This window comes from Cavia porcellus, unplaced genomic scaffold (genome assembly GCF_034190915.1).
Source record: "Cavia porcellus strain 051 isolate PalLab524CR breed Dunkin Hartley unplaced genomic scaffold, mCavPor4.1 scaffold_1, whole genome shotgun sequence".
Classification (NCBI taxonomy): domain Eukaryota; kingdom Metazoa; phylum Chordata; class Mammalia; order Rodentia; family Caviidae; genus Cavia; species Cavia porcellus.
Window position 1 is genome coordinate 229,321,619 of NW_026947484.1, and position 12,460 is coordinate 229,334,078.

The window sequence follows — 12,460 nt, forward strand, 5'->3', positions numbered from 1 at the left end:
TTGAGCCAAGGATGAGAATGCAATAATTAGGGGGTAATGGCTAAGACAAATGAGGTATTTTTGAGCTAATGAAAATGTTAAAAAAAAAGATGCTGATGATGTCTGTACAAGTCCAGGAATATAACAAATATTACTGTAAGGCATATGATTTATATCAGTAAAGCTGTTTTTCTCTTTCTTTTTTTTTTTTGGTACTGGGGATCAAATTCACAACCTTGCGTTTGCCAGGCAGGCACTTATACCACTGGCTCCCTTCTTTTCTTTTCCTGTTTTCTTTCTTTCTTTTTTTTTTTTTTTTTTTGTCTCTTGAGATTGGGTTTCGCCATGCAGTTCAGGCTGGCTAGAACTCACTTTGTAGGCTGGGCTAGCCTCGAACTTGCAGTGATCCTCCTGCCTCAGCCTCGTGAGTGCAGGGATTACAAGCGTGTACCACCATGCCTGGCAGTAAAGCCATTTTTCAAAAAACAAAACAGCACCCATTTCCCCAACACAAGCATCCTCTAAATGTTTTATTATTTAAGTTTTTCTTTTCTTATACAGGGTCTCATCTCATTCTGCTACAAACTCTCAACCCTTCTATCTCAGTCTCCCAAATGCTGGGATTACTGGTATGTGCTGCCACACCTGGCTTCTTGTTGTTTTGGAGACAGGGTCTTGCTACGTAGATCAGCTAGATCTGAACACACTATGTGGCCCAGGGTGGCCTTGAACTCATGGCAGTTCTGTCTCACCCTCCTGAGTGCTGGGATTACAGACATGTGCCACTACACCCAGCTCTTAAACTGAAAATACTTCAGATATTACCCAAATTAGTCTTTTGGTTGAGACATACCATGATAAGTTGTTCTGTTTATGGTGATATTTGTTGTCTATATTTTCCAATTTTAATACAGTTGAATTTAGCATTTTCATGACTTCTAGGATTTGTACCATCTTCCCCACGATTATCACGTGCTGAATTTTCCTAAGTGTTCCACTCTATCAGGAAATATTTTATTCTGTTCTTTCATCTGCATTCCCATTTTCTGTGGGAGATATGTTCCAAGACTCCTACTGGATGCCTGAAACTGTGGATAGTACCAAACCTTATACTGTATATGCTATTTTTTCCTGTATGTACAAAGTGTGAAGTTTAACTTATAAGGCAGGTATAGTAAGAGATTAACAATATGTTAAATATAGAATGTAATAATATACAACAAAGTTATGTGAATGTGGTCTTTCTCTCTGCGTCAATCTTATTATCCTGTACTCACCCTTCTTGTGATGATATGAGGTGAAAAGGGCCTGTATCATGAGTGAAATCAGGTGAATGACTGACACAGGCACCGTTACGCAGCCTGTGCTACTTTGTAAGGCTTACATGGACACAAGCGTGGGCATAGCACAATAGAGAGCTGACCCGGTAACAGAGCTGCTAACTCACTAACAGCTGTTTACACAGCACAAATACACTGGGCGATGGGATGTTCCTGTGGGGCTGGATGGAGCAGGGCAGTGCCAGACTGTGTTATGCTATTCAAAATGGTATGCAATTTAAAATTTATGAATTCTTTATTTCTGGAATTTTCCATTTAACATATTTGGATTGCTGTTGACCCTAGGTAAGAAGATTTTTGTGGAAAGGAAACCATGCTAAGTAGGAACTAAAAATATTCAAATGAGCTTGGCCTAAGTTTGGGAGAACTGACCTTTCTGTGATCCTATGTAAGTATATATTTTAACTTCTCTACTTTTCCAGGTATTTCATTTTTTGTCCTTCAGAATCATTTTGAAGTTTTTTATGCCTCGGCATTTATCTTTTTGGTTGTTGTGGACATGAGATTTTTTTTTCATTATAGCTCTAGTTGTTACTGTGTATACATTGTGTAGATAATTTTACTTATTTAGCAAATTGTTTTCCTTTGAGCAATGAAAATTTCATGAATGTAGTATAACAAATCCTAAAACTGTAAGGAGATTTTTAAAAACTTACCTAAAAAGATCAAAAATGGTCAGATAAGTATAGGCAGTTAAAGCTGCAAAACAGCAAAAAGATTAAAATGTTACTTAACCTAGTGTTAACAAAATACAGCAAATCATCAAAACTGTTCATATCATAAACTATCCATTAGCAAAAAAGTCAATAATCAACCTTATACATTGGCAATTATCTATAAATTTACTTAATACATGTAGCCAGTGCTGGTAACTACAAAAGTTCACTTTAGAATCTGATTTTGCACTAGAAAAAAATGAAACAACAAATGTTCAAAAATGTTCAAAAGTCACGTGATCGAGTTTCTGGCTATTCTGTCACCTCAGTACTATTTGAAATACTAACAGGTAGCAAATGATAATACATCAAAACATCAGCAGTCAAGACAAGGAAAAGAATTACAGAATTCCTTTGCTAACGAAAAGAAAAGAAACCTAAAAATCTTACTTATAAACTGAATAAATTAGTTTTAATCTTCACACTAAAAAGATATGAGTTTCACATGTGAATTGAAAGCTTTGTTTTAAAAACAGCACTTTATTTGAAAAATAAAATCCTAAAAAAATCAACCAAACTTTATAGCTTACAGGGCATTGTAAAACACATTTTCTCTGAAGAAAGCCCGTGTGTGTGTGTGTGTGTGTGTGTGTGTGTGTGTGTGTGTGTGTGCGCGCGCGTGCGTGTGTGTGTGTGTGTGTGTGTGTGTGTGTGTATTCTTCTTGTATATTCTATACAAAGAAAATACATCTTTATTTAAAATCAGAAAAATAAAAGAGAAACAAGCTCCATAAAAATAAAAATGGTGACATACCTATACTATTAGTAGAACTGCACCACATAAGCAGGAAGCCGGTACATATCAAGTTTATTACACCAAAGAGCAGTATCTTCCAGGACTGTGGAAAGGAAAATCACTTTTATCTGTACACTGCTAATCAATTTCACTGGGTCCATTCAAGTTGCTGGACTTCATACTCTTAACATTCAAAAGAACAAGCAGAACTTCCTTCTAAAAACTGGTCAGACGATGTGGTATACACCTGTCATACCTAAGCACTGTGGAGGCTGAGGCAGGAGGGTCACTACGAGTTTCAGGCGGAGGCCTGCCTGAGCTACACAGTAAGGGTCTGTCTCTGCAAACCAGATTGGAGATATAGTTCAGTAGCAAGTGAAAGGTTAAGAGCCCAAGTCCCAGTATGAAAACAAAAAACAAAAAACCCTATATTTAACAAAGTTATCATCAAACAAGTTATTATTATTATAATATTTTTATAATATAAAAATCCAAAAGAATAATTTCAGAGGGGGAATTTTTAAGAGAAAATAAATTGACACAGAAACTCCCAAATAGTTGAGAAAAACATGTATGTTGATCATTTTTTTCTCTGTAAATTTGTATGTAAAAATAATGGTAAAGCTACTGGGTGTTTGTCTCAATCTGATAAAAGTCATCTATGACAAACTAACAGCCAACATCATACTAAATTAAAACAACATACTAAACATACTAAATTAAAACAATACTGAGATTCCATTTCACCCCAGAAAGAACGGCTACTATCAAGAAATCAAGCAATAAAAATGCTGGAGGGGCTGTGATGAAAAAAGAATCTTTTGCCATTGTTGGTAGGGAATGCAGACTGGTGCAACCACTGTAGAAATTAATGTGGAGATTCCTCAAAAAACTAGGATTAGAGACCTCATTGAATCCAGCTAGTCCCCTTCTGGGTATCTTCCCAAAAGAATTAAAAACATCATACCACAGTGATGTATGTGCACCCATGTTTATAGCAGCACAGTTTATAATGGTCAGATCTTGGAAACAACATAAATGCCCATTGACTGGGGAATTGATAAAAAAGATATGATATTTTATATAATGGAGTATTACTCAGCCATAAAAAGATAAACTGGAGAGTTTTACAGATAAATGGATGCAACTTAAGAACATACTGATTAGTGACATGAGGAAGACATATGTGTAAGACACATTGTATTGTTTTACTGGCATGAGAAGCTAAAAGAAAAAACATGTGCATGTGTATGTATGTAAAAAATAGTTAAGATAGTTATATTACTGATTTCCCTGAGTTCGCTAAAGAGAAACATTTGTGCTGATAGTGTTCAGACAATTGAATGTGGATATCTTGTGCTCTGGGTGAATGATTTGGGGATGACAATCTGCAATGTATGTATCATTGTTTCCCCAACTGACGTGTTTTGAAATTTTTTTGGTTTTTTTCCCTTCATTTTCTTCTCTTTCTAATCTTGAAATAAAAAAAAAAAAAAGAAAGAAAAAGAAACCCTTGCAAAGATTCTCCTGTTTTAAGCCTCCAGAATGCTGGAATTACAGGTGTGCGCTACCACACCTGGCTCAGGTGAATTCTCTACCTTTGGCTCTTTAATATTAAGGGAATGATAATATTTCCAAACACTAAACATAAACTGAGTTCTAATTATATTCCAAGATTTTAGAAACCAGGGATGTAACAGTAAATAACAAAAAAAAAAAAAAAAAAAAAGAAATTTTCAGTTTAGTTCATAGGCAAGGCCAATGTCACTGATATTACTACATTGCACTGAAACTGCCTTTACTTACAACCCATTAAATATATATTGGGTGCAGATTTTGCATGCCTATAAAAAGTGTGAAACAGGCGTAGCCATCGCCCTCACAGAACTTTTAATTCAGACAATACTGGAGGAACAAAAACAGCACAATAATTAGGAGCTTTATATATGCAGTCAAAAAGGACATTAACCACATCTTTTTATTTACAGTATCAACGCATGATATAGTACTCCTGTTTTACGTTAAAAATGAGTCAACATGGCTTACAAGTACATTCATTTAATTTTTAAAAAAAATTAATAAAATGGAGCAAGGTGTGGTGGCACATGCCTGTAATCTCAGCACTTGGGAGGCTGAAGCAGGAGGATCACTGTGAGTTTGTGGCTACCCTGAGCTGGCCAATGAATTCAAGGCCAGCCAGCACTATATAGCAAGACCCTGTCTCAAAAAAAAAAGGGAAAAAATTAAAAGCAACTCTAAGACAGAACATTCTCTTTAAGACACTTTAGAATTAAAATAAAAACTTTTAACTTACCTTTTTTCTTCCCATCAAAGCAAACAAATGAACATCAAAACAGGAATTTTACATAAAAAATGCTTATCCAACATGGAAAAATAAAAACTGTGGTGCAATCAACAGGAATTTCTTCTTTTCTTTCAATGGTACCAGAAAGTCTACTTAAAAAGCCCAGGGTAAATGGGGATGGGCAAAACCAGGTCTGCAGAGAAGCTTGAGCCAAACAAAGAGATAAAGAGGGTAAAAGCAAAAATACAAGTATGCAGGCTGTTGTGCAAACTCATGCATGACAGCCAACAGCAATTTCTATTAATCTTACAACTTAGTGCTCATATGTTATTTGTGCAATAATTTTTTTAAGGATTTATCTACGGAGAGAAATAAAGCTTCTGTCCAAGAGAGAGACAGCAAGAGACCCAAATGGTTTGTTTGTGCAATAATTTAAATGGAGATTAAAAAATAACTTACCCTTCGGTCAGCTGCTACAAGTCTAAATTCCTGTAATAACTTGCCAAAAAAAGATCTTTGTGGTTTTCGAAAGAGATGAATTGTCCCCTTTAAAACAAAAAGAAAATATACAAATTAGCATTTAAGTATGTAATCTTCTTCATGGATCCTGTGATATTATGGTACAAATATTTATTGAGTATCCTGATATCCAATAATAGGTCAACCACCTTTCTATACATTTTGTATACACAGATAAATAACATGATGACCCTATAGGGTAAAGACCATTTTTTATAACTTTTCCAACGTCACAAAGGTAGTAATACTGAGCAGGAATTCAAATACAGACATTTTAGCTCAAGTTTGTTGTCTTTATTTTTAAATAGATAAAGCAACTTAAACCAGAATAGGGGGATAGATAAGGCAAGTTCACTGAAGAGCTCTACTCGAAATAAAATGTTACCTAATTAAAATGAAACATATGAAAGTTATGAGAACTATGATAGTAAAGCTCTAGGGTTCTCACTTAGGCATTCAAGCAAAGTAGCTGACACGTTAGGGGCCTCTGTGAGTATATAGTAGGAAGCTATCCTTGAAAAAGCCTAGCAATAAGGTTACCAATCACCTGAGGAGTCCGAGTAGCAACCAGAGGGGATCTACCAGCCTAAGTCTAGGCAGCCAAGTGGAGAAGCCTTGGCAGGGTTCAAATATCTATGAGAAATTAATTAATGAGAAAGGTAGTATTTCACAGAAGCGGGATAAGAGATGAGCTGTTCAATAAACAGCGTTTTGATAAAGGGAATGTTCCATTCGTAATTCTGTTATTTAAAAACAAAAATACAAAACTGTATTTGAAGGAAGTATGGATGTATGATTTTATGATCTTAGAGTTGGGGAAGTAGTACAGATGGAGTCAGAAACCTTTCTATGTTTTTAAGGTCAAAGAGGGTACTGTGCGTGTGTTATAATGAATTAATTTATGTCTACTGGTAATAACAGAAACAATGCCGAAGAACTGTGATTACTAACTGCTTCAGTTATCATTCAAAAACACTTAAAACCTGTGGTTTTAACAGTGGTCCTTTTTTGTTTTTCTTTTTTGTACACATGTCCAAAAGCAAAACTCTACTGCTACTTTTTTTTTTTTGAGACAGGGTCTTGAAATTGTGTAGTGCAGGCTGGACTTGCTCTCACTATGTAGCCCAGGCTGGCCTGAAACTCATGGTGATCCTTCTGTCTCAGCCTCCTGAACGCTAGGACTATAGGCGTGTGCCACCACACCTGGTTTACAGCTACTTTTAGTGAGAAAACTTTGTTATACCAAAAGCAAGTAACTATTTCTAGGAGAAAATTTTCTTCATTGTTGTCAATGGGTCTGAGAGTAATTTGATCATTAACTGCTGCATATTCAAATATTTGAATTTTTATGAAACATTTTCTTTGATGGTAAAGGTCACAACCGAAATGCCTTTCTAACTCACTGAAGCTGGGCAATGTGACTTAAAAACTGAAGTCCCAGAAAAGCACTGGAACCAGGGTAATTATGACTATGAGGTTTCAGACTCAATTCAAGCTGAGGCATGATTTTCTCATATAACTTAGAGGTTTTAGTAGTTGCAAGAAGGTATATTTATTTTTTCCAAATTTAGACATGATTTAGTTGCATTATATTGAGGTCCTGGGAAAGCAGAAAAAGGGCAAAGCACTAGAAATATGACAAATGAAAAGCTACCAGAACGCAAATAATTCTTAATGCCAGGTCAGGTATACACAGGGGCTCACTGTATTACAGTTGCTTAACTTCTGCATATATTTGCTTGAAATTGTCATAAAAACACTGTAAATTTCAGCCTGGTGGCACATACCTATAGTCCCAGCACTTGGGAGGTTGAGGCAGGAGGATCACTATAAGTTTGAGGCCAACCTAAACTATATAGCAAGACCCTGTCTCAAAAAACAAAACAAAAAACCACAGTAAAACACTAAAGTAAAAAATTTGTGAAAAGAAAGATAAACCACAAGTATTACTAATTTTGAAATCCAAGTAAAGACCAGTGTTTGTGTAATCTAAGGGCCTGATAAGCTGATCCAAGGAACAATACATTATTTTCATTTACGTATTAATAAATGTTAAGAGGCTGGGGATTTAGCCCAGCAGCAAAAGTGTCTGCCTGGCAAGCGCAAGGTTGTGTGTTCTATTCCTAGTACCCCCCCACAAAAAAGTAATAAATGATAATATGTTCTTAAAGAATTATGTGTGAAATACTTTTGACCTCAAGCATAAAAAATGCTGCTCAATAATTGTGATCTTTTGATAACTTCTGTTTAACTTCAGTCCACTTATTTAAATTTTAAGATTAAGATAATCAATAAGAACGCTGGGAGAAAAGACAAAAAATTTAGGCCTTGTAAGGGTAATACTGATAAGGACTTGGAGTAAGGGATGATGAACAATACAAACAAATGGAATAACATATATAAAAAGGCCCAACCATACAGCACGTTTTGCAAACTATTCATTGTGGCTGTAATATGGATGCATTCTCTGTGTGCGTGCGTGCATGCGGGGTGTATGTGTGTGTGTGTGTGTGTGTGTGTGTGTGTGTGTAGGAGCTAATAAAGGTAAAGTGCTTGAGCATGGATGGTTTTGAACATAAGCAGTGATATTGCAGGTGTAATGCCTGCACCTGCGAGGCTGAGGCAAGAGCATCACAGTGAGTTTGAGGCCCAAACCAGCCTAACCTACATAGTGAGACCCTGTCTCAAAAAACAACAAAACTCAAAAACAGACAAGAAATTGTGATGTCTTGAGGGTTACAGAAAATTAATTGAAACACTTTAAGCAAGGGAGTAGTAAGGTCAAATTTAAAAAATATAATGAATGCTACATATTGATGAACACTTTGAGAAAAGTACAGCTGGAGGCTGTGAAAAACCTACGCCCCCAAAAGTGAAGTTTTCCCATTTTCTTGTCTGTAAAGAGGGATTACAGAAAATTTATAAATTCGACCAAATGCACTTATGGAAGAAATTTTTAGTGACTACTAAGACACTGAAATATAGTGCCTTCCTCAGCTACCCAAAAATGCTCAGTGAATTCTGGTAATTTCAAGAATTCGACATCTGAAATAACCATCTCTCAGTAGCAGAATAAAAAGATGTGCAGACTTGATTTCTAAAGGTCTAAAATAACTAATTCCTCTAGTACATTTTAGAGAGAAGACGTTCCAACAACAGCGGGTACTGGGATCTTTCAGTGGTTTCCACAACACAGCAGCAGTAAGATGTTCTGCCTGCATCTTAACTTTGTGAGTCAGTAACTGGTCCTCATGGATGCTGCTGCCTGATCAAGCGACCTGTCTTTTAATAAACTCAAGCAGCAGAGTGGGTCGTCTGGGGTAGAACCCGATTATAACTTTGTTTCCGCAGGCATTACTGCACTACTCAAGGAACCACCCTACTACAGTAGCTGTCGTGCTGAGGACTTGTTTTCAGGTCTTTTGTTAGTACTGTAATCGCCGATGTCATCAGAGCCTTTATTTTCACATCAAGGAAATCTGGGCAGGGGAAAGTCATAAACGCTTCAGGCGCCAAAAGGTCGGACAGGGACTGGACTGGGATCCCGAAAAGCAAAGGACTGGGTGAGGGACAGACAGGGATCTGTGTGAGCTCTGAGGAAACCATTTGGGCGACAGATAACTGTCCCGGGGACCTGACCGGGGTTCCGATGACCCCTTCTCTGGGCCGCTGCGGCACTTCGAGGCGGCTCGAGACAAGAGACGATAAAAGGAGTCACCTATGACAGGAACCCTCATCCCCCCCATCGCCCAACTCACCATGATAAGGAGCCTCAGCTCCCGCCGGAAAACGCTCTGGGGGCTCGTTTTTCTCCAGTGCGGAAGGGGCGGGCTCAGTGACCCATTGGCTGGCGGGACGCGGGGGCGGAAGTGAGCGCCTGGTCTCCAGGCCCCGCCCTCCTCCCAGCGTCCCTTGCTTCGGGCGGAAGTGAAGGCGAGCGCTAGGGCGGCTGCTGTAACGGCTCCGTGGATGTTTTGTGACATGATGCTGTGAGGCCAGTGGCGAAGAGCAATTAGGGTTTAACGTTGGGAAACTTTTGTTGACTTCTGAAACGCTTTTACCGATGTTGTGTTGATTTAATCTGAAGAAATGGATAGGATTCCTGTTTTACAAGTGAGGAAACTTGAAGGTTAAACTTTCCTACAGTCACGAATCTAATTTGCTCTAATAGTTCAGGTGGGATCTGGAATGCCTAGTACACATTACTGTGATCTACTCCCTAAAATGTGTAGTTTCTACAATGTTAAGTTCACTTTACAAGTAATGCTCATTAGGACAACTTAGAAAATATTAAATATTGGATAAAGCACTTGGAGTATGTGTGTACCAGGTGCTGTCTCGCAAAAGTTATATTCTAGGAAGAAGAAACGGGATCAGCAGGGACAAAAATTTAAAAAGATATTTAGTAGTAGTATCAAATAGAAAATAGGACAGTACTTGCTGGTGTGATTGCACTCCTGTAATCCCAGCACTCAGAAGGTGGAGGCAGTAGAATCATAGCAAGTTCGAGTCCAGCCTGAACTACATATGAGATACTGTCTCACACAAAGCAAAACAGCCCCCAAAGAAAATAATAGTGTTACAGAGAATAACTGGGTGGGTACTTACACTGCTGGTCAGTGTTTCTCTAAGGGGATGAAATTTAACTTTAGAATGGCAAAAGCTTGTTCATACTTATTTTTCCAGGCAGAATAAACAGCTAGTGCAAATACTACTGTATGTTACGATAACGAATAAGTTTAAGGCCGGGTGTGGTAGTGCTTGTCTGTGATTCCAGTACTTGGGATGCTGAAGTAGGGAAGATCGCTGCGAGTTCAAGCTCGACCTGCGAGTTCAAGCCCAACCTGGGCTACTTAATGAGTGCAAAGCTAGCCTGAACTACATAAGGAGACCCTGTCTTTGGAGACAAAAAAAAAAAAAAAAAAAAAAAGGCATTTAAGATCTGAAAGAAGGCAAAATAGGCTATCCAGTGTGGAAGAGGAGGGGCATCTGAGGCCCAATGGAAAAATACTAAAATGCAAAATTTGGAGTATCGTTCGCACACCATTAAAAAGTGGAAAAATAAACCATAGAATCATCTTGTTTATTGACACACTGGCTTTATGCTGGGATATCCCGACAATGCTGGGATTGCAGGTGTGTGCCACCACACCCAGCTACTGGAATCATTTTTAAAATGACTATTCCATTGGAAAGACATGGAAACATAAACCAATTGAAACCTGCCCCAGTCAAAGCAAACTTTAAGACTTACTGATTGAAACACTATCAGGTTTGGCAGTTACTGAATAATAGTCTCCTTTCCACGCTCTTACTGGTTGCAGGGTGCCCACGTCACTAACATCTTTACTTTCTCCTAGACACCTAAACTGGCTATTCTCATAATCTCACCACACTTGGTCTCTTGACAACGTTTTGGCCACGTCTTACCCACTAAACTTTGATCTGAAACACCTTAGATAAGAGTTAAAATATCAGGCCTGGGACTGTTAATTATGGAAGGGTTGCTTGTACTTGGGCCCTTTCCTGGTATTTGAGAACTTGGATTTGGAGGAGGGTTTGGAGTGGCTCACTGTTCATCCGGACTTTTCACACATACTGTGGCTTGTTGCTGAGGAATAAAATGCATGCAGTGTGACTCTTCTGGGTGAGGACTGATGGATGTTGGTGCTTGGTTTTGTCAGGACTTGCCCAATTCTCTTCTTGATCTTTGCGAATCTTGTTTATATCTTTTTGTTGAAATTCCTTGTCAAATAATCGTATGCTGAGTGCAGTGAGTGCTCCTAGTCAATCATCAAACTTGCCATGGTTTGGAGACTTCAGCCACCTAATGACTTAATGGTTTAGGAAGGGGACAGGTGAGAGGACATTTCATTTAAATTCAGCTGTTATTACTATTGTATTTCACCTCTACGATCCACTGTATTCTCATGTTTTAATTCCATTTAAACCAACCACCTACTTCTCAGTAACCCATTTAATCTTCTCATATGGCTTTTTAGCTCTATTGTATTTTGTCTAGTGAGATTAGAGCATGAACCCTCAATTTATTAGTCTACCTTAAATACTATATTCCATTTTTTAAAAAATAACCTTCATACTGTTTTTGTCCTGTATTTTATTTCTAAAAATATAATAATTTTTGGTTTAAATACCTAGCGGGTATTTAGAAAAATTAACATTTATCATTTCCAAAGTTTTAAATTCCTTTTTGGAAATACAGGTTCCCATTAACAATAATTTTCCTTTGGTTGTTTTGTGTTTATTTTTTGAGACAGGGTCTCACTCTGTATTTTAAAGTGGCCTTGAACTTGCAGTGATCCTCTTAAGAGCCTCAGCCTCCCCAGTGCTAGGATTATAGGCTTGCCTGGTGCTGCCATGCAGGGCTTTAGCCTAAAGAATTTAAGCAGCCAGCCAGCAAGAAATTGTTTTCTTTTACCTGAAAAGCTTTTTCTTTGCTATAACGTTTTGAGTGGATTCTTCAGTAGATATAAAATTTATATTAACTTTTATTGTTCAATCTTTTCACCTTATAGATGTCTCTACTCAATTTCCTGAATTCTACCATTTCTAATTAGGTTATATACTATTTCACCATCACTCGCCCAAGCTACTTTTTTTGGCGGGGGGGGGAGATGGTCCCAACAACATTGTATGTCCAAATGTGGTCTTCACTCTATTTGTATTCAGCTGGGAATTCACTGAAAAACTTGCATCTGTTGCTTTTCAACAATTGTGGAGGCATTATTGCTAAAACTGTTTCTCTACTCCATAAGCTGCATTTTCCTATCCAGAGCCTCAAGTTACAGACACATTACACTAGCAGTGTCTCACATCTTAAATGTCTGTATTTTTCTCTGAGCTG

The 12,460-nt window shown here is 37.7% G+C and overlaps 1 protein-coding gene across 1 annotated transcript in view; it reads right to left on the minus strand.

Annotated features, from left to right (window-relative positions):
- Slc30a6 (solute carrier family 30 member 6) overlaps nucleotides 1–9,491 on the minus strand; it is a 38,126-nt gene extending 28,635 nt beyond the window's left edge. Inside the window, exons 1-4 of the mRNA XM_003472891.5 lie at nucleotides 9,354–9,491; nucleotides 5,536–5,622; nucleotides 2,790–2,874; nucleotides 1,976–2,018 (exon numbers count right to left, since the gene is read on the minus strand). Of these exons, the coding sequence (XP_003472939.2) occupies nucleotides 1,976–2,018; nucleotides 2,790–2,874; nucleotides 5,536–5,622; nucleotides 9,354–9,356 (218 nt within the window). The 5' untranslated portion in view covers nucleotides 9,357–9,491. The remainder of the gene's footprint in view (nucleotides 1–1,975; nucleotides 2,019–2,789; nucleotides 2,875–5,535; nucleotides 5,623–9,353) is intronic.
- Between the last annotated feature and the right edge of the window lie 2,969 nt (nucleotides 9,492–12,460).